We start from the raw sequence: 22564 nt of genomic DNA, 5'->3' as shown, positions 1-22564 counted from the left end.
TGAAGTAAGGCTCACCGGCCTGTAGTTTCCTGCTTCATCCCTGTGACCACTTTTATGAATAGGGACCACATCCGCTCTCCTCCAATCCCCAGGAATCACTCCTGCCTCCAGAGATTTGTTGAACAAGTCTTTAATAGGACTCGCCAGAACCTCTCTGAGCTCCCTTAGTATCCTGGGATGGATCCCATCTGGTCCCATCGCTTTGTCCACCTTCAGTTTTTCAAGTTGCTCATAAACACCCTCCTCCGTGAACGGCGCAGAATCTACTCCATTTTCTCGTGTATCTTTGCCAGACAATCTCGGTCCTTCTCCAGGATTTTCTTCTGTGAACACAGAACAGAAGTATTTGTTTAGCACATTTGCTTTCTCCACATCACTCTCCACATATTTGTTTCCAGCATCTTTTAGCCTAGCAATTCCATTTTTTATCTTCCTCCTTTCACTAATATATCTGAAAAAATTTTTATCTCCCTTTTTTACATTTTTAGCCATTTGTTCTTCCGCCTGTGCCTTCGCCAAACGTATCTCTCTCTTGGCTTCTTTCAGTTTCACCCTGTAGTCCTTTCTGCTCTCCTCTTCTTGGGTTTTTTTATATTTCATGAACGCCAACTCTTTCGCCTTTATTTTCTCAGCCACTAGGTTGGAGAACCATATCGGCTTCCTTTTTCTCTTGTTTTTATTGATTTTCTTCACATAAAGGTCCGTAGCCATTTTTATCACTCCTTTCAGCTTAGACCACTGTCTTTCCACTTCTCTTATGTCCTCCCATCCTATCAGCTCTTTCTTCAGGTACTTTCCCATTGCATTAAAGTCCGTATGTTTGAAATCTAGGACTTTAAGTATCGTGCGGCCGCTCTCCACTTTAGCCGTTATATCAAACCAAACCGTTTGATGATCGCTACTACCCAGGTGAGCACCCACTCGAACATTAGAGATACTCTCTCCATTTGTGAGGACCAGATCCAATATCGCTTTTTCCCTTGTGGGTTCCGTCACCATTTGTCTGAGCAGAGCCTCTTGAAAGGCATCCACAATCTCCCTACTTCTTTCCGATTCTGCAGACGGAACATTCCAGTCCGCATCCGGCAGGTTGAAATCTCCTAACAGCAGAACCTCCTCTTTCCTTCCAAACTTTTGGATATCCACAATCAGATCCTTATCAATTTGCTGCGATTGAGTCGGAGGTCTGTAGACTACACCCACGTAGATAGAAGTTCCATCTTCTCTTTTCAGAGCAATCCATATCGCTTCTTCCTCTCCCCAGGTCCCTTGCATTTCGGTCGCTTGGATATTGATCTTTACATAGAGAGCTACTCCTCCACCTTTATGACCATCTCTGTCCTTCCTAAAAAGATTATATCCCGGTATGTTTGCATCCCATCCATGTGATTCACTGAACCATGTCTCTGTGATAGCAACAATATCTAGCCTGCCTCTAATATCAGGGCTTGCAGATCATGAACTTTGTTGCTTAGACTGCGAGCATTTGTGGTCATCGCTTTCCAGCTATTTTTCAGCGATAATCTCCTTTTTCGTATGGATTTTTGTGTCATTTCACTTTCCGTTGCAATACTAAGAAATGAGTTGCTGATATTGCTTATGTTGCAGCCTTTACTACTATCACATCTTTTCTTTTGCCGGGGGTGGTCTCTATAATTGTCCTTCGTACATACACCACCCCCACCTTCTAGTTTAAATGCCTAGAAAAATATTGTCTAAATTTCTCTGCAAGGTTTCTTTTTCCTGCTGTAGTAATATGTAGCCCATCAGTGCATTATAGCTTCTTGTCCTTCCATGTATTTCCCCATCCTCCTATGTACCTGAAGCCTTCTTGATGACACCAGGCTCTGAGCCATCTATTAAAGTCCTCTGTGTTTTTCACTCTTTGCTCTCCTTTTCCATATGCAGGCAGTATTTCAGAAAAAGCTAAAGTCTTTACAAAAGGTTTCACGCCCTCACCAAGCTCCCGAAAAGCTTTCTGTGCTGCAAGTGTGGAGTTGTTGGCCAGGTCATTTGTTCCCAGATGGATAACAACATCAGTGTTAAAATCTTTAGTTTCTTCCTTAATTATAGTCAGTATTTGCCTGGAACTCCTGGTAGCTGAGGATCCTGGAAGACATTTCACTATTTTGGTCTCCTCGCCCTGTGTTCCAAGGTTAATGCCTCTGATGATGGAATCCCCCAACAGTAATAGTTTTCTGTTTTTGGCTTTTTTATTTGTACTTAGGGTGCGCTTGTTCTCTTGAGTTACCTTCATTAGTTCCAGTCCCACCTCCCTTCTGTTTTCTTGAGTATCGCAGTGCACTAGTGGTGCGAAGGAATTCTATAGAGGTAATATTAGTGAAGGTGGATGTTTCTGTGTTACATGTCGCAGTCTTCCTGAGCCTACTGTGACCCATTTATTCCTGGGCTGTTTTATTCTTTGAGGTAGAGGTGGTAAGTTGGTATGATTTTGTGGAGTGATGGAAGCTGCTTTAATTGTATTCAATTCCTGTTTAAGTTTGCAGAGCTCCTCCTTAATACTGGCAAGTTGAAGACAGATGGAGCAAGCCTTAAGCCTCCAAATAGTATGTCTTGGAATTAAAGCACCACAGTGATTGCATAGAATAAAGGTCATCTTGATTGGTTGTGAAGTGACTTGATTTGAGTAGTCCTGATTATATGGGTCTCTATATATGAATAGTGGTCCCTGGGGTTGGTGGGACTATAAGTCTTACCCTTATTCCTATGAAGTGAAAGGGAAAGAGGAAATAAGATTTAACAGAGGAAAGAGAAGTTTATTTTTTTGTGTTTTTTTATATTTTTTTAGTAAGAGCAGGGAGGAGAAGAGAAATTTAGCAGATATAATGCTGAAAACCAGTGAAAGGAGCAGAATATGAAATGCTGAGTAACTTAGCTTTTAGAAGTTCACAGGGCAGCCTTGTTCACAGCAATGTCCCAAAGATAATGCAATTAACCTTAGAAATAAAACAGAGCCCCTCCCTTCTCCACCTAATCAGCAGAAAACAATGGCTGAATACTAGAAAGACAGAAATATAGGCTCTATACCACCTAAAACACAGTATTTTAAACAAAAATGCAGGTTCTATCAGTGCTACCCTAAAACACAGGATTTATAAAAGGATTTTCCCTACTTTAGTCACCCTGAGCCACAGGCACCAGGATTTAATTAGAGTTAACAAAGTCTTACCCTTTTTCCTATGAAGAGGAAGAGGAAATAAGATTTAACAGAGGAAAGAGAAGGGTTTATTTTTTTGTGTTTTTTTTTATATTTTTTTTAGTAAGAAACAGGGAGGAGAAGAGAAATTTAGCAGATATAATGCTGAAAACCAGTGAAAGGAGCAGAATATGAAATGAAATGCTGAGTAACTTAGCTTTTAGAAGTTCACAGGGCAGCCTTGTTAACGTAGTAATACACTTAGGGGCATAATCGAAAGAGAAAAATGTCCAAAAACCCCACCCCCATAAAAATATTAATCACAACTTGAAAATTGTGCCTCCAGAACATCATCACCTGGCCGCCTGGCATAGGAAAGCCTAGTCGTCCAGCACAGTGGCGGCTTAAGCTGTCTTGGGGGTGGGTTATGGACCCATGGAGAGGAGGACCCATGCCCATAAGCCCCTGTAATCACTGCATTGATATTTAAACATGTGCACTGCCCTATACACCCCCAAACCCTTTTTTACTGGCAAATAAGTGACTCCTGCAGCCATAAGGGCTATTGGGGTGGTAGATAAGTGGGGCTAGGGGATTCTTGAGGTGGTTTGGGGGGCTCACCATGACCTATAAGGAAGCTGTAGTGAGGAGAAGACATGGCACCCTTTTTGTGAAGTGCCCTGTAAGGTACCCCACTATTTAGGTGCCATGTCTGGGTGTTCAGTCCATCACTTTGCAGACCCCTCCCACGTTAAAAGGGCTTGTTCTAGGCCATTTTGACTTGGATGAAAATGTGGTATAAAGATGGACGATTTAGCAACTTGGACAATCAGATCGACAGGACGTAAACTTAGACAATTTTCAAAACGTAAAAAAATGTGGACGTATTTTTCGAAAATGTGTCCCAAGCTGTTTTTGTACTTTGGACGACTTGCGACTTAGATAAAAATGGACTTAGACATTCCTTTCGATTATGCCCCTCTTATTGTTTTCATATGTATGCATATTGAAGTGCTCAAGCATGTGTTAAAGTAGTTCTTAAAATATGGGCTTATTTGCTTATTAGTTACTCCTTCAATACTGGAAATTGGTAAATGGTCTTGGTCTTGGAAAACCAACTGATAAATCTTGGTCATTCTGATAAACATTCGCTTGACAACCTTTTTTTTTTTTTCCTGTACAGGGCTCTGACACAGATACGTTCAATGTGAAGGTGAACATCTTTTCAGAAAATAAAGATTCACTGCTGTCTTTCCCTGTTCCTTATGACTTGCCACCAGAACATTATGGCAGTAAAGGTGAGATATCTTAAAAAATAAAATAAAAATAGCTGAATGCTGTGACTTAGCAGCCATAGTTAAACAGAAATCCTTCTTCCACCAGTGCTAGAGATGTGGGAATGAATATACAAAGAGCAGGCATGCATAATTCATGCAAATAAGAAGTTGTAGAAACACAAGAGACATGATTTAAATCAGCGTGATTATTTAACGAGTGACAGAGAGGGTGTTTCCTGACTAAATCCCCTATTAGGAAAGGTTCAATAATTTAATTGTTCGGGTTTTCTATTATTGTAACATTTCAGATGTCTTTTTTCTCTGGGTAGTATGTCAATTTCATAAATAAAATTATTTCTGCAGAGTATACAAGAAGCATTTCTAACTCTGCGATAAACTTCTTACTTTGCAAAATCCTAGAAAAATTTGATAAAATTGAAATGTTGCACGTCGTGATCTGGCTAAATTAGCTATTTACTTTCCTTGATTACTACTCTATTAAGATTTGACATCAATACGTGAGCATTTCTTAAGAAAGAACTGAATATTTCATGGTGTGTCCTAATTTTTTCACATGACTGTATATGGTATGTTTTGAAAAGAGGAGGAAAAAGCCTCAAATCCCAACCTTCACCCTACAGAGACCAGGTGGTAGTTGTACTGGGTAAGAAGCCTTATGGGCATAAAAAATGTTCTCAAACATAAATTACCCTCCTTTTTTTTTTTTTTTTTTTTTTTTTTTTACAAAACCGTAGTGTGTTTTAACACTGGCCACAGCAGGATCAGCTCCAATGCTCATAGGAATTCTGTGAGCTTCAGGGCTAAATTAAACTAAAACTTAGTTTTATAGATCTGGTCCTCAACCAAATGGAGCTTGACTCAGTTAACAGTAAATGGTAACATAATACTTTAAGAGAACAAAAGCAGAAAATCTAAATTAACAAAAGTTGCTAATTCTCAAAATGTTTAGTAAACAAAAAAGTCTTCAGAGCTTTCTGGAAGTGGAAGAAGAATCCTAAACTTCTTAATACAAGCGGTAAGTTATTCCATAGCTCAGTCAATTTGAAAGCGAAAGAGTAACTGAATCTCCAGCTATTACCACAGCAGCCGGCACTAAAAAAACCTACACTACCGTTTTATAAAAGAAAGGGGGGGGGGGTTGTAAATCGATGGCCCTGTGTACTGCAAACAAATCTACTAAACTAAACCTTGGGTTTGTATACCATATCATCTCTACATTCGCAAAGCTCAACACGGTTAACAAGGGTTAGGGTAGAAAGGAACTCCAGTGAAAGGAAAAGACAAAATGAAGAGAAAATTTAGGACAGAGTAACCAGAGAGAGGAAGAGTTACATTTTTGAAAATAACCAGGTTTTCAGATGTTTACGGAAGATTTGGAGGGAGCTCAGATTCCTAAGAGGGGAGGTAAGATTGTTCCAGAGCTCAGTGATTCTGAAAGGGAGGGATAACTAGAAAATCATAAGGCAGACAACATGAGGGAACAGGAGTCAGAAGTGGATTTCGCTCCTGATGAACTTAAAGCATCTAATAATTCAGCTGAGTGCCCTCAGTACGGGCCCTAAAGTGATGGACTGGGTCAGGAACTGGTTGAGTGGAAGGCAACAGAGTCTAGTGGTCAATGGAGATCACTCTGAGGAAAGAGAGGTTACCAGTGGGGTGCCTCAAGGTTCGGTTCTTGGGCCTGTTCTTTTTAATATTTTTGTACGCGATATTGCTGAAGGGCTGTCAGGTAGATTAGCCTCTTTGTGGATGATACCAAAATTTACAATAGAGTAGACACCGCTGATGGTGTGAATAACACGAAGAAGGACCTAACGAAGCTTGAAGAATGGTCTGAAATTTAAAAGCTAAGATTTAATGCTAAGAAATGCAAGGTCATGCATTTGGGTGAAGAACTTTTGTGCACGAAAGAGGAGCAGGACATAGGTGTGATGGTATGTGATGATCTTAAGGTGGCCAAACACGTTGAAAAGGGGAAAGGGAATGGAGACTTGTATACTGCCTTTTTATGGCTTTGGCATTTCAAAGTTTACATTCAAAGGGTACTGGAGGATTAATTGATTTGCCCAGGGTCAAAAGGAGCAGCACTAGGATTTGATCTCACAACCTCTGGGGACAGAGGCAGCAGCTGCAGCAGTGAAAGACAGTGAGCTAGAAGGATGCTAGGGAGAGGTATTGATGCCCTTGTATAAGACTCTCGTGAGACCTCATTTAGAATATTGTATACAATTCTGGAGACCGCACCTTTCAAAAAGGTATAAACAGGATGGAGTCGGTCCAGAGGAAAGCTACTAAAATGGTGTGTGGTCTTCGCGATAAGGCGTATGGGGACAGACTTAAAGATCTTAATCTGTATACTTTGGAGGAAAGGCGGGAGAGGGGAGATATGATAGAGTCATTTAAATACCTATGTAAGGGTTAGGGAACTCCGGTCCTCGAGAGCCGTATTCCAGTCGGGTTTTCAGGATTTCCCGAATGAATATGCATTGAAAGCAGTGCATGCAAATAGATCTCATGCATATTCATTGGGGAAATCCTGAAAATCCGACTGGAATAAGGCTCTTGAGGACCGGAGTTCCCTATCCCTGACCTATGTAATATAAATGCACATGAGTTGAGTCTCTTTCATTTGAAAGGAAAGTCTGCAATGAGTTGGCATATGATAAAGTTAAAGAGGTGATAGGCTCAGGAGTAATCTAAGAAAAGGGTGGTAGATGTGTGGAACAGTCTCCCGGTAGAGGTGATGGAGACAAAGACTGTGTCTGAGTTCAGGAAAGTATGGGTCAGGCATGTGAGATCTCTTAGGGAATGGAGGAGATGGTGGATGGGCCATTTGGCCTTTATCTGCCATCATGTTTTTCTGTATTTTCTGTTTCAATTGACAACATAAATACTCAAATATAGCAATAAATAAGTCACTTTTGTCTAAACAAAGTGACACTTGAGTGCATATAGAAAACAGTGTTCACTTTGCTTAATATGACCTATTTATTGAGGTTTTATGATATAAAATGATTAGAAATTGTCATTTACTTAAATGAAAGATTATATTTTGATGTCAAATATGTGCTTTTTGTAATTGATGAGAACTGGAAAATCCACATATTTTAATGAGCCTTTTTGAAATACTTTAGTTAATGAACCACTCTATTTTAAGATGATTTCCAAGCCATAAGTGGCTTTCTCTGAGTTATCCTGGAAAATGGACTGCTACTGCCACAATAAGCCAAGGGTATGGATGGATATGACGCACAAAAGAACACTGATTTTGTAGTAAAGCTTGGTTAGATGCAGTGAGTCGTGTCATATTTCAGATCACATAATATACATGGTAAAAAATATAAATGGGGGAGCACTGAGTATGCCAAATAATAGGTAAACAACAACAAAAAACAAACTACAGTACTAACAGGTAAAAAGTTGTGTAGAAGGGAAAGATTTCATTGTTCATTAGTTTGGGGGGGGATTAATTTTTTTTTTTTTAGAGTCATATCTCTACCATGGGGTAGCTTATGTGGATGTTGTTTTGGATAAAGAATATTTGGACATTCTTTCTTGTTGGTGAATGTTTTTTGCAAGACTTATAATGGCCATCTTTTGCCTATTGTCCACATAAGCTACCTCATGGTAGAGATACAAATGGGGTAGCTTATGTGGACAATAGGCAAAAGATGGCCATTATAAGTCTTGCAAAAAACATTCATCAACAAGAAAGAATGTCCAAATATTCTATATCCAAAACAACATCCAATATAATTCAGCACTACCTATGGTACACAACAAAAAAGGAGAAAAGACCTCAGTGTCTAATAGGGGTTCCAAACAAACTACCCACATAGACAAACCAGTCTCAAAAACTCAAGTTTGAGACAAGCAGACACATCCTCGGTCAAAAACTCCAAGATAAGTGGTATAATATTATAAACAAAATACAGTTTTTCAATATCATCACTTATCTGAAAATGTGGTATTCCAAAGGTTCTTTGACATAGTGCTGGAACGTAGAAGCAGGAAAAAACCGACACAGTGGAGCATAGATCAACAGCACAGCAGCTAAACAATCATCTCCGCTGGCATAAAGGATTCCACAATATCCAACAGGGCCCCCTGTTTTGCAATCAAGCTTCTTCAGGGATTTGCTCCGCTAGGGGCAATCTTAAGGCTTCTCAGACGTTCATGCACATGTAGCCAAAAAGAATTGAAAAGAAGGTGCTCTTTTCTGTTTTCACCCCTATTAGACACTGAGGTCTTTTCTCCTTTTTTGTTGTGTACCATAGGTAGTGCTGAATTATATTGGATGTTGTTTTAGATATACATTATAAGTCTTGACCACATAGAATCTTGAATTCGATTTACTGTTTTATTGTTTGGGGGTTGTTTTTTTTTTAAGTTTTCCACTGTCAGCTAACCCAGATATCAAAGTAGTCGAAAGAAGTTTGGAAACTGTTTCCCTGCACGGAGGGCATAACCATCTAGAGCAGTGGTTCTCAAAGCTGTCCTGGGGGACCACTAGCCAATCAAGTTTCAGGATATGTGCAATGAATATTTATGAGAAAGATTTGCATGCACTGCATCTATAAAGACCTTGAACAATTGCTTGTGCCTACTACCTATGGAGAATTCAGGAAACGCCTGAAAACACATCTATTCCTGAAATACTTAGGAAACCAACCTATTCAATCTTAGTCCTTAACAACTGAGCGCAAGAACCACCTGTCGCTAAATCTGTACTTTGTTTGTTCATTCAATCTGTAACATTTCTAATCATTGTAAACCGCATAGAACTTCACGGTCCTGCGGTATATAAACTGTTATTATTATTATTATTATTATGGCATGCAGATTTTTCTTGTGCAGAAATCATGGTTGATACATTAGGAGTTAGACCCCAGAAAGAAATAGCAGTATGATGAAGAACATTTTATGGATTAACTGCTCAATGCAGCCACATTTTAACATGCAGTTGGGTTAAGGACATGCTCTCGCATCCTAGATGCCCACTCCTAGTAACACTGTGTATAATATGATACTGTAGATGTATTCTTTACCTGGGTCACCAAAAGAAATGAAATAAAACATAGAAACATGATGACAGATAAAGCATCCTATGACACATTAAAATAAACAAACTCATCAAGGAACTATGCCTGTGACAATTCAACTTTCCACCTTCACCAGCGTTAATGAAAACCGACTAGCTGCTCATCGTTCACTATTTCAATTTATAAAAGTGCGCAAAAACAATACAGTTTTCAGCCCCTTCCTGAACTGTAATACACTGGAAGGTTGCCTAAGCTCTAATGGTAGCCGATTCCAACAGATAACATCATCTTACGATAACCTGACCCTCTCGCTGCACTTAGACGGGGCACTTCTAAACAGAATTTGTCCTTTGAATGTAATTTCTATGATGGCTGATAAAAGTGGAGCAATGAGCGGAGAACCAGCCCAAACACAGATCCCTGCAGTACTCCATTAACAATAAGCCTTAATACTTCTTGTACCACAGCTTAGTCCAACTCTTGGTAGTAGTTCTTTGTTAGGATCCTGGCCTTTCTTTTGTCGCTGCTCATTCATTGCGGATATCTGGAAAACCTGGCAGTCTGGTTTAAACATAGAAACATGAAGGCAGATAAAGGCCAAATGACCCATCCAGTGTACCCATCCGCAGCATTCACTATCTTCTTTCCCTATTGGCTAAGGCTCTTAACATTTGCATCTCCTCTTCCTATAGGCTAAGGCTCTTTACACCTGCATTGTGAGGTCATAGAGTTTTATGGTTAAAGAAACATAGAAACATGATGGCAGATAAAGGCCAAATGGCCCATCCAGTCTGCCCATCCACAGCATCTACTCTCTGCTCCACTCCCTAAGAGACCCTATGTGCTTTTCCCAAGCTTTCTTGAACTCAGACACAGTCTTTGTCTCCACCACCTCCATTGGGAGATTTTCCACCCTTTCTATAAAAAAAAGTATTTCTTTAGATTACATCCTATGCCCTCTCATTCCAGAGCTTCTTTTCAAATAGAAGAGATTTGGCTCATGCACATTTATGCCATGTAGGTATTTATAAATGTCTCTATCATATCTCCCATCTGCCACCTTTCCTCCAAAATATACATATTATAGTCTCTGACAAGACTGTTTTGAGAGCCACTAATCTAAAGCATTTCTAAAGGTATAATATAAGTAATGGAAGATCATGTTTTGTTTGATCTTAAAGTATGTCTCTTAAATAAGACCAACAAGAACATTTTTGTCACAAACATATCCTCCTCAACACTTCAGTGTGTCTTCAGCTTTAGTAAATGAAGCAATATGGATCTACAATTACAAGCAACACATGCTTTTGGAATTGGCAGCCTCTTTTGGCACAGGAAAGTGGAAAAACTCACTTTAATGGTCACAAACAGGATTGGTTTTGCCAAGACAAGCAAAGTACATCTGTCTGCATAAGAAACTGGCCAAACATAACGTGGATTTTATAAAACGAACAAAGGTGTTCTTTCTCATGTTTGCAAGGTGACTTTTACTAGATGGACATTTTAGATCAATTGGAGCTAAAAAATGCCAGAAATGAAAACAAAATTATGAATTATTTATTGGAGTTTATTAAGAGATTCCCCCACGGCAGTGTACCTCAGGTACAGTTTAATGTAAAACTTACAATTTTGTTAACAGCATAACTGGTAAAAAGATCAAATATAAACATGAATACAATGAATGACGTAAACTCAAAATCAGTAAATTGAAACTTTATACTAATAGGACTGCTATGAAACAGCTTCAAATTATACTTATTAACAGCACTGAAATTCAAGTAAGAGAGAGAGAGAATACAATAGTTATGAAACACCTAATAAGCACACATCAGAACATTCAAATAACATTGATATGACACCAATGCTTTTCTACAATACAGCTTATCAAATAGGTCAGGGGTCAAGCGCAGATACTAGATGGTGACAAAATCCATTGGGGTAAACAGATGGGGGATAAACTCAAAGAATTAACAGTGTGTGTAGCAAGCTAATCTTGGTATAGAATGAGTTTGTGATCAATTACTATATATTAAAGGCTTGGGTGAAGACAGACTTTCACCTGATTCCTGAAATAGAGGTAGTCTGGAGTTAGGTGTAGCCCCTCTGGAAGTAAATTCCAGAGCATGGGGGACTAATCCTGAGAAGGCTCACTGGTGGGTATCACATCGTACAATTTCTTTTGCTGAGGGTACAGACAGTGAAGGTCCGTGAGAGGACCTCAAAGGTCTTTAAGTTTTGCCTGCTTCTGCTTCAAAGCACTACTCGGACTTGCCCCTAAATATATAACTGACCTTTTCGTCTTCTCAGCCAACAGACATAAGAGAAGCTCACATTCCAATTTTGTTTCCCCCCCCCCCCAGTGAGAGGTTGTAAACTGAAAAAACACCATGAACATCTTCTCTCGCACCAAGCAGCATCATGGGGTAAAGACCTAGAACAATTGCTTTCGCCCATTACTTATGAGGAATTTAGGAAACGTCTGAAAACACACCTGTTCCTAAAGTATCTAGACAACTGATCCTCTCTTCTTTCTCCCCTCTACAGCAAATTAACTTGTTCTATTGATCACTCTCTCTTCAAAAATGGATTTCCTGTCCTATTAACCCTCTTTCTTCCTCCCCTCTTAAAGTCAATCAATTTGTACCTTTGCTTAATCTTTGTAAACCGCATAGAACTTCACGGTATTGCGGTATATAAACTGTTATTATTATTATTATCATTATCTTAAATAATAAAATGCTAGCCACGCATGTGCACTTGCCTCGCGTGTTCCCTGATCTCTTTTCTGTCGGGATGTGGCTAGACAAGTGCGCATGCGCGCCCTTCCCTGCTCGCCACCTCACAATATGGCCCTACTGGCCAAAGCCGCAGCAAGGCAGTGCGGAGCGGCGGTTGCCGGGAGGAGGCCGCGGTGGCTTGAGGCGAAACGCGGTGCAGAGCGGCGGCTGCTGGCCGCTAGCACCCCCTGCCCTCTCCGTTGCGGCCCAAGAAAGACGTGGCAGTGCGAGGCCTGGACGTCACCGCGATGCAACGCCTGCGTGCTGCACAAAAAAGAAAACGCTGCGTTTCGCCTGGGCAAACATGTTGGTGGTGGCGGCTGTGGAAGAGGGAATGGGAGCAGACACCAGCTCCCCGCGACCCGGCAGAGGCTCCACACACTCCCCCAACTCTGCTGACCCTTGCCCCTCCCTGTCCCACAGGACACCGCTAGCAATCCTGGCCCACAGTAGTCGGCCCAGACCCAAGGAAGAGGAGACACTGGAACACCAACAATGCAACAGGTACTCTGGATGGGGTGAAAAAGGTGGAAATAGGAAAGGGGAAATGGGAATATTGTTAGGTAAAAAGAAGGGAGAAGGGCTACTGATGGACAGGTGGAGCAGGGAAGGGATACTGCTGGACAGAGGGGAGGTAAAAGGAAGGGAGAAGGGCTACTGCTGGACAGGGGGGAGAGACAGAAAGAAAGGGGGCAGGGAGAAAGAAAGAAAGAAAGACACACATACAGAAAGAGAGAAATAAATGCCTAAGTCTACACATCTATTCTAGCACCCGTTAATGTAACGGGCTAAAAAACTAGTTATTAAATATTCTGGCCCATTTTGTCTGAAGATCTTGAAAATCAAACTGAGTTTTAAATTTAGCCTTGTGAGGTATTGGTAGCCTGTGTAGTTTTTTTGCGGGGAAATGTGTAATGTGGTCACGTCGCTTGCAGCATTCTGAATTAGTTGAAGCTGATCAAACTCTTTTTGGCTAGACTAGCATGCAGTGCATTAGCATAGTTTAGTTGTGATGTTATCGTAGGATGGACCACTGTGGTCAGTCTTGTCTTTTCAACATATGGAGAGAGATTTCATAGATGCCGTAGTTTGTTTGAATTTGTGGGATCAGAGTGAGTGATGAGTTTAGCACAGGGGTGGACAACTCCGGTCCTCGAGGGCTGGAATCCAGTCGGGTTTTCAGGATTTCCCTAATGAATATACATTGAAAGCAGTGCATGCAAATAGATCTCATGCATATTCATTGGGGAAATCCTGAAAACCCAACTGGATTCTGGCCCTTGAGGACCGGAGTTGCCCACCCCTGGTCTAGCAGTATCCTGAGATTCCTGACCTGTGATTTTAGAGGGAATTCATACTTCCCAAAAGATATTTTGAAGTCAAGTATTATTCCACTTTTGTGTGTTTTGCTTGGGTTCAGGCAAATTTTTTTGTTTTTAACCCATTCTTAGGTTGTAATTAGATAGGCATTCAGTTTACTTAAAGCTGTGGGTAGATCTGGTTCAATGGGTATGAGTAGTTGCACATCATCAGCAAAAAAATAGAATTTTGTGTCATTTGAAAGTAGCTCAGCCAGAGGCTTAGGGTAGCTATTAAATGTGATGGGAGACTGTATAGATCCCTTGACATCCCACAGTTCAGGGCTGACGGTAATGATGTGCTGTTCCTGTACAAAACTGATTGTTGTCTGTCTGACAAATGGATAATTTCATGTCAACTGATCCAATTTCAAGAAGGGTCCCCACTCAACCATCTCGGATATTGATGACATTTTTTCAGGGGATATGTTGGGACCTCTAATAAAAATATACAAAGCTTTGGGGCATGATCACAACTAGGTCCCGAGTTAGGAGCCCCTTTATTTGGGCCCCTTTTTTGTATCCATGGAAGATACTAAAAAGATGTCAAATTTGGATTCGGGTTACGGAAAGAACAGGTGGGGTGAAAGTCACATTTCTAGGATAACTTTTTAGGTTGAATTCAAATATACTGCTCAGAACAGTGACAGATGCATTGTTGGATCACTAGGCGGCCACAGAGTTGGTTCATGTCTGACTAGTCATGTCTCCTAATCTAGAAGCATCCCAGGGTTAAGAATTCTGAAAATGGAAGAGACTACAGCCAGTAGATGCCTCACAAATTTTTAAGTCCACTGTGCTATTTGTTAATGAGATAAAGCTTCATCAAAATTGATGAAAAAATGTGATGCAGGAATCTCCAGCAAAGGCATTGAGCTAAAAGAGGACAGCTGGATGCAAATAATCAGACCCTCCAAAATGAACCTCACTACTCCATCTTCTGTTGAACGGAAGAACTGATTTGCAGCCCTAGATGTAGAAGATATAATAATATATTAAGAACAGGAGAAAACAGCTCAAAAAATCTCAAAGCTGCTGGAGCAGTAGCCAATAAGAAGTGAAATGTAATGGAGGTTGGCGATTCCCTTCTGAGAGGTATAAAGACGCTCAACTGTCAAACGGACATGATGTGTGCTGTCTGCCTAGTACAAAGACTTGAGAAGTAATGGAACATTTGTCAAGACTCATCAAACCTAATGACCGTTATCCTATGCTACTTATCTATGTTGGCACAAATGATACTGCTGGACATCCCAATGAATGTATCAATAGCGACTTCATGGCCCTGGAAGAAAGAGTGAAGCAATTAGGTGCACAGGCGGTGTTCTTGTTGATCCTTCCTGTTTTAGGTAGAGGACAAATGAGAGAAACTTGCATCATGGACCCCTTTATACTTTTACCCAATATAATTTAAAAAATCAACTACTGATACTTTTCTTCAAGAAAGGATATATAAAGAGAAAAAATGTTTGTTAATAGATGAGATGAAGTTTTGTGACATTTATAATTAGGCTTTCAGTTTCCCCAAGTCTGCCAATATGATCCTGTTAAATTCTGACACCTTTCATCCATGCCCCGCAACCAAGAATAACTTTTAATTTGCAACTGCTTCGCTAGTGAGAAGCAGCTATGCTAGCTTCCTGCTTGACCATCTTGTAAAAGAATGTGTAAATAGCAGGCCATGCTACCGACGAGCATTTCTGCCTTTAGTGCTATGGAAATAGCATGAGAGTTCTGCCCCCAAAAAGTTGAAATTGAACCTTTCAAAGACGGAAGCTATTGAAGCTGCAGAGGTTGGCTGCAGCTTCATTCAAGTTTGACTTCTGAGCTGCAGATTTTCAGTTGTAGCAAGGAGCTCTTCCTACCAGCCTTGTCAGCTCCAGTAATTTCAGCCATCACTAACAGAGATTAGATTATCTGCTTTATTTAGGGCCGCCATTAAAATCACTAATAACGCAAAATAATAAAATATTTCCAAGAGGAGACATCATTAATTCCAACACTGTTCTCTTCTCTAAATGGGTTAGATTATCTGAACAATTATGGCCAGACTTTTCAGTGCAGACCACTCAGCGTTTTTCACATGTTTAAAAATGTTTGCACAGTAAAGTTATCATTATTTGAAGCTTACTGTTAATGGCATCACACTAATGTAGACTTTTATAAACAATAATCTGAATTTCAATATTCTGTATTTGATAAGTATGATAATTGTCAGACCAAGATGATAAGGGGATGGAACTCCTTTCATATGAGGAAAGACTAAAACGGTTATGGCTCTTCAACTTGGAAAAGAGACGGCCGAGGGGAGATATGATTGAAGTCTACAAAATCCTGAGCGGAGTAGAACGGGTACAAGTGGATCGATTTTTCGCTCCGTCAAAAATTGCAAAGACTAGGAGATAGAAATATAGAAGATGACGGCAGAAAAGGGCTACAGCCCATCAAGTCTGCCCACTCTGCTTACCCACCCCCTGTCTATGCCCTAATGACCCAATTTCCTTATCTTGACCCTTGTAGGGATCCCACATGGGTATCCCATTTATTCTTAAAGTTTGGCACGCCGTCTGCCTCGATCACCTGCACTGGAAGCTTGTTCCAATGATCAACCACTCTCTCTGTGAAGAAATACTTTCTGGTGTCGCCATGAAATTTTCCGCCCCTGAGTTTGAGCGGGTGCCCTCTTGTGGCCGAAGGTCCCTTGAGAAAGAAAATATCATCTTCCACTTCGACACGTCCCGTGAGGTACTTAAATGTTTCGATCATGTCTCCCCTCTCCCTACGTTCCTCAAGAGTGTAGAGCTGCAATTTGTTCAGTCTCTCTTCATACGAGAGACCCTTGAGCCCCGAGATCATCCTGGTGGCCTTCCGCTGAACTGATTCAATTCTGCGCACATCTTTACTGTAATGTGGCCTCCAGAATTGCACACAGTACTCCAGATGAGGCCTCACCATGGCCTTGTACAACGGCATTATGACTTCAGGCTTTCGGCTGACGAAACTTCTATTGATACAACCCAATATCTGCCTTGCCTTAGATGAAGCCTTCTCCACTTGATTGGCAGTTTTCATGTCTGCACTGATGACTACTCCTCGATGAAGTTACATGGAAATACTTTTAAAACCAATAGGAGGAAATTTTTTACACTCAGAGAATAGTTAAGCTCTGGAACGTGTTGCCAAAGGATGTGGTAAGAGCAGATTAGCGTAGCTGGTTTTAAGAAAGGTTTGGACAAGTTCCTGGAGGAAAAATCCATAGTTTGTTATTGAGAAAGACACAGGGGAAGCCACTGCTTGCCCTAGATCAGTAGCGTGGAATGTTGCTACTCTTTGGGGTTCCGGAATCTTTTGTTACTCTTTGGGATTCCAGAATCTTGCTATTCTTTAGGATTCTGAATGGAATGTTGCTACTCCTTGGGGTTCCGGAATCTTTTGTTACTCTTTGGGATTCCAGAATCTTGCTATTCTTTAGGATTCTGAATGGAATGTTGCTACTCCTTGGGGTTCCGGAATCTTTTGTTACTCTTTGGGATTCCAGAATCTTGCTATTCTTTAGGATTCTGAATGGAATGTTGCTACTCTTTGGGGTTCCGGAATCTTGCTATTCTTTGAGATTCTGCATAGCTTCTTGATACTCTTTGGGGTTCTAGAATCTTTTGTTACTCTTTGGGATTGTGGAATGTTTGGCCAGGTACTAGTGACCTGGATTGACCACTATGAGAACAGGCTACTGGGCTTGATGGACCTTTGGTCTGACCCAGTAAGGTTGTTCTTATGTTTTATAAATGGTGTCCTAATCGTAGCTGTTTAGCATTGCCTAAGTTTGAGATCTGCGCAAACTTAATTTTTTTAATTGGCTTAATCAGCATGGTAATTGGCCATGTCAGTTTTCAGACAATCAAAAAAAAAATTGAGCTATATGCTAGATTAGTGGTTTCCAACTTTTTCAGTGCGAATACGAGAAAGCTCTGTTGGCCACCAAAAAATTTCAAACTTACACCACCTTGACTTGCTGGTTCAGACTCAGTATTAAACATTAAAAATGAATACTAATGTTGATTCTAAAACTCTTCAAGGATATTTATTTATTTATTTATTTTTTTTTTTTTTTTAAAAAGCTCTTCTCATTTTGGATTGCCAACAGTAGCAAATTCCATAAATGAGACACTGGAGTAACACACTGAAGAGATTGTTTATAGTTATTACAGCAAGTGGGAAACATTGAAATGAATGCATTTACAGAACCCGGCAGCATCCCAAAAGTAGCAAAATTTCTTGCTATTTACTCCTAGGAATAAGCAGTGGCTTTCCCCAGATCTACTTAAAAAATTGTTTATGGACTTTTTGCTTTTAGAAATTTGTCCATCCTTTTTTAAACCCAGCTACACTAACTGCTTTTAACAATCCTTCAGCAACAAGTTCAACAGCTTAACTATGCATTAAATGAGCTATTTTCTCCAATTTGTTCTAAATGTAGTGCTTACTAACTTCATGTGCAAAATGGTATTATGCACATTCTTCTATCCAGGGAAAAGGAAAGAAGGTACCAAGCCTCGAAACAAAGCAGAACTAACAGAAAAAGAGGCACTGGAGACGTCAAATCCAACCTGTAGTGACAATATCTTTTATTGACAGTTTGTACTAAAGTTCAACGATGAATCCTTAAAACGTTAAAACAGGCAAAGTCCCACTCTTTCAGCAACTTTGAATCACATGGTTTTTATTCAACTTTAGCGCATTTCCACCTCACTCCCTGAAGAAAGCAGTTGAAATGGAGGTTTTCAAGATATCCATAATGAATATGTATGAGATGGATTTGCATGCATTGCCTCCTTGAGATGCAAATCTACCTCATGCATATTTATTGTGGATATCCTGAAAACCTGACCTGCCTCTGGCACTCGAGGACCGGAATTGCCTACCCCTGCCCTAGGATAAAGCACAGTTACTTACCTGTAATGGGTGTTTTCTGAGGACAGCAGGCAGATATTTTCACAACCCTCCTGCCTCCCCTAGTTGACTTCTTAGCTTTTTTTTTTTTTTTTTTTTTTTAAGTTAAGCAATCAGATTTAACTTCTAGACTTGCATAGTTCACCCAATACTCCTCCATAATGGTGAAGCAATCAAAAAAGCAGGCCGCAGTTGTAATCGCCTGACATTTTTAAAAATCCCCATCTTCTATTTGCTCTCATGATTTATTAATTTAATAATTATTCTATCCCATCTAGTTCCAAACCTAGGCGGTAAATACAAACCTGGCATGCGGCACTTTAGCTCCTTCTTTTGACCCTTCCCCCTCCCCCTGTTATCCTTTCCCTGTCACATCAGAATTAAGTTAACGATGACCTATCAAATGCACCCAGGACAATTGCGCCCTGACAATTGCGTGCACGACAAATGCACGCACTGAATGGGATACTATTTTGTCTTTTTGAGGGTTACAAAGTAACCCTCTTTTTTGAGGAGGGGTGGGAGGATCTCCCCCCCCCCCACTACACTTAAAACATTCACTGGTTTCTAATGTAAAGGGTTCCGATAATCATATTATATCCCTTACCCTAAGTGGATATCTGGAAGGCCCTGATTTGCTGAGACCCCTTAGGCCCATCCCTTGGGAGGGGCCTGAGTCGCCTCAAGCCCCTCCCAAGAGATGGGGCCTGAAGAGTCTCAGCAAATCAGAGCCTTCCAGATATCCACTTATGGTAGATTTCATGGAGCGCAACTGACGGGGTGGCATTGTCGTGCACGCACTTGTCGGGGCGCATTCATCAGGGCGCAATTGTCGTGCGCAGATTTGTCGGTGTGCCCAAGTTAACAGATGATATGAAAATCAATGGGAAGAGTGGTTTTATTTTGGCCACACATTAGTTCTCTTAACCATACAAGAAATCACATACAATATTCCTCACCATAAAGTCTACCTTCATCATTTTGGGTGTCTTTTTGCGTCACACAGTTGTTTCTTAGTCTTGGGGATCAAATTTAAGAAGCAGTCTCTCTTGCAGCAGTTCTTGACCCCATGCAAGGTTTATGCCACACCATTGGCCATTTGAAAGTTGGGGTTCTCTTAGGCCTGATGTGTAACCTGGTATTTTTTTTGCTGTGCTTTTCAGCCGACTTCCCCTGTCTTTAGCATTCAGTTTGTCAATCTGACGGCTCTGTAAATGAACAGCCTTTTCCGTAAGCCTTTGTTTATGCCTTTGTCTTGTTTTACATTTTATAGATCGGCCCTGGATTTGGAATATCCCATATGTAAATGCACCAGACACACATGGAAACATTTGGTGTCCGTCATAGAAGCCCCTAGAGTTTACAGGATTGGAATCGCTGGAGCCTGAGCCTCGCCTGCTTGTTGAGATGTAGAACGAATGTTACCTGTATCATGAAAGTATAAATTTGGTAACATGTTTAAAGATGCAGCCATGCTGCCAACTTATAAAACATTTAGTATATTTTAGAATGCCCTGTGTTTTTCTATGATAAACTTTAAAATGATTTAATTTTTTAAAGATTTAATACTTACAAAAGCTGATATAGCTAAGTTTTTCATGTTCTTGTCTACACATGTTAAGTAATTTAAGGATTATGTTTTAGTGGCAATTAAAAAAAATTGCTTATCTTGGTGAAAATATATCCTGCATAATGAATAAATGTAAATTTTGTATGCTTTGCTGTTTATGGTATTTTTTTTAGATGTCTTATTTAAGAAGAGTATGAAAAGGTCATTATTTTTCAGTATAGGATTCTCTTAAAACTTGACGTTTTACATAACTGGATGTTGAGTGAAAGCAGCAATGCCAAGTAACAGGGATTTGGAGCTGCAGATCTCCCATAAGAGCCATAGAAGACACGTTGCTTTTGAGCAACAAGGCCAAATAAAGGGTTAGGTTACTTGTTCAGATGTTAATTGTTAAACATTTGGTTTATTGGAAAAATTTTGAAGAAACTTCAGATAGTACAGAATTTGGCATTAAGATTAAAATATTCTGCTAGTAAATTTGACAAAGCAACCCATGTATTAAGACACATGGGCTACTTGGACGAACACACATTTTTAAAATCTGTACAGTGGTTTTTAAAATCTTATATGGCCAATTTTCAAAATATATAAGAACATAGGAATAGCCTTACTGGGTCAGATCAATGGTTCATCTAGCCCAGTAGCCCATCTTCACAGTGGCCAATCCAGTACCTGGCAAAAACCCAAATTGTAGCATCATTCCATGTCTGAGTTTTGGGTTTTTTGCCAACACCTGATATAGCGATACAGCTGAGAAACAGAGTGTGACAACATTTCCCAGTTGAGAAGGGGATTAGATATAAACAAATTTTTATAGCCACTGTCTCTTTTATTGCCATGAAGATGTGGACTAAGTTACCAAGAGATGTCAGATTATCTGTAAATGATTTACAATTTTGGAAATGTCTTAAATCTTGGTTGTTTCTATACTGTTCTCCCAAGGGAGCTCAGAACGGTTTACATCAGGGGTATCAAACTCAGACCCGCAGGGTAATTAAATTTGGCCTGAGATTTTACCCGCTGTTCCTTACCTCCCTCCGTCCCGGTCTCACATTAAAGCAGCTTGCAGAGGATCGCTGATTGGCTGTAGCGATTCTAGCAGGCTGCCATAGCCTCAACAGCATGTTCCCTCTGCCACGGTCCCGTACGTTAGAGGAGGGGCGGGTTCGCGGCAGAAGGAATGTGCTGCGAAGGTCGATAGCAGCCTGCTAGGATCGCTACAGCCGACCGTCAATCCTCTGCAAGCTGCTTTAATGTGAGACCGGGAAGCTGGGATGAAGGGAGGGAAGGAACAGAGGGCCAAAAGGAAAGATGCCAGACCTCTGGGGGAGGGAAGGGAAGAAGAAAGAAGGAGACCCTGGCAAGCGAGTTATCAGAAGACAACCAGAGCCTGGGCCCATAACATGATTTGAACAATAAAAGATAAAAAATATAATTTTATTTTCTGTTTTGTGATTCTAATATGTCAGATTTGAAAATGTGTATCATGCCAGAGCTGGTGTTAGACAGTAGGCGTGAACTAGGACCTAAAAGAAAGAGGAAAGTATTTTTTATTTGTTTGGTTTACATCACAGAGCTAGCGTGAGGTTGGAGAGGTTGTAATTCTATACTTCTACTAAGACTAAGGGGTCCTTTTATTAAGGTGCACATTTAGCGCACCTTAATAAAAGGACCCTTAAGTATCTTAATAAAAATTTTGGCCTGTAACTTAGCCTATGTTTTAGATTTCAGCCCCTTGATTGAGTTTGACACTTACATGAATGTATTCAATACTTAAGCATTTTTCCCTGTCTGTCCTGTTGGACTTACAATCTATCTAATATACCCTGGGCAATGGGGGCATTAAGTGACTTGCCCAGGGTCACAAGGAGCAGTGTGGGTTTGAACCCATGACCTCAGGGTGCTGAGGCTGTCGTTTTAAACACTGCACCACTCTAGAAATCAAAATGTAATAGAAGTGAGCCAAGTAAAGGATAATGAAGCTATTGTGACATCACCGATGAGGTTGGCACTTAGTCATTGGTGGAATGAGGCATTATGATGTCACAATACCAGCTCTGGGGGGTGGGGGGACTGGTGGCCACAGCTGCTAAACTTATCGCAGCAGGGAGATTTCATGCTGCGATAAGCTTAGCGGCCGCATCTACTTCAACCCGATTCTCTAACCAACATCTGTAACATGGATGTCAGTTAGAGAATTGGGTTCACTGTAAGTGGGCTTAGGCCCGATTCTATATAGAACGCCCGTTTGAATCCTATACAGAATCTGGGCCTTAAAGCAAAAGCCAACACAGCAACTTTTTGGCGATTCCTAAAGATGCATTTAAGGACTGTTTCCAGCAGTGGAAATGACGTTTTGAAAAGTGTATATATAGGGAAACAGAGTACTTTGAAGGAGACCCAATGAAATAA

General features: G+C 40.5%; 1 protein-coding gene across 2 annotated transcripts in view; it reads left to right on the top strand.

Moving 5' to 3' along the window:
- Positions 1-20299, top strand: part of TDP1 (tyrosyl-DNA phosphodiesterase 1) — a 172985-nt gene extending 152686 nt beyond the window's left edge. For both annotated transcript variants that reach the window (XM_033952485.1, XM_033952484.1), the window contains 2 exons: positions 4341-4455; positions 19856-20299. In XM_033952485.1, the coding sequence (XP_033808376.1) occupies positions 4341-4455; positions 19856-19929 (189 nt within the window). In that variant the 3' untranslated portion in view covers positions 19930-20299. The remainder of the gene's footprint in view (positions 1-4340; positions 4456-19855) is intronic.
- The last annotated feature ends 2265 nt before the right edge of the window (positions 20300-22564 follow it).

The sequence above is a fragment of the Geotrypetes seraphini genome, chromosome 7 (genome assembly GCF_902459505.1).
Source record: "Geotrypetes seraphini chromosome 7, aGeoSer1.1, whole genome shotgun sequence".
NCBI lineage: Eukaryota > Metazoa > Chordata > Amphibia > Gymnophiona > Dermophiidae > Geotrypetes > Geotrypetes seraphini.
This window is presented reverse-complemented; position numbering and strand designations above follow the sequence as displayed.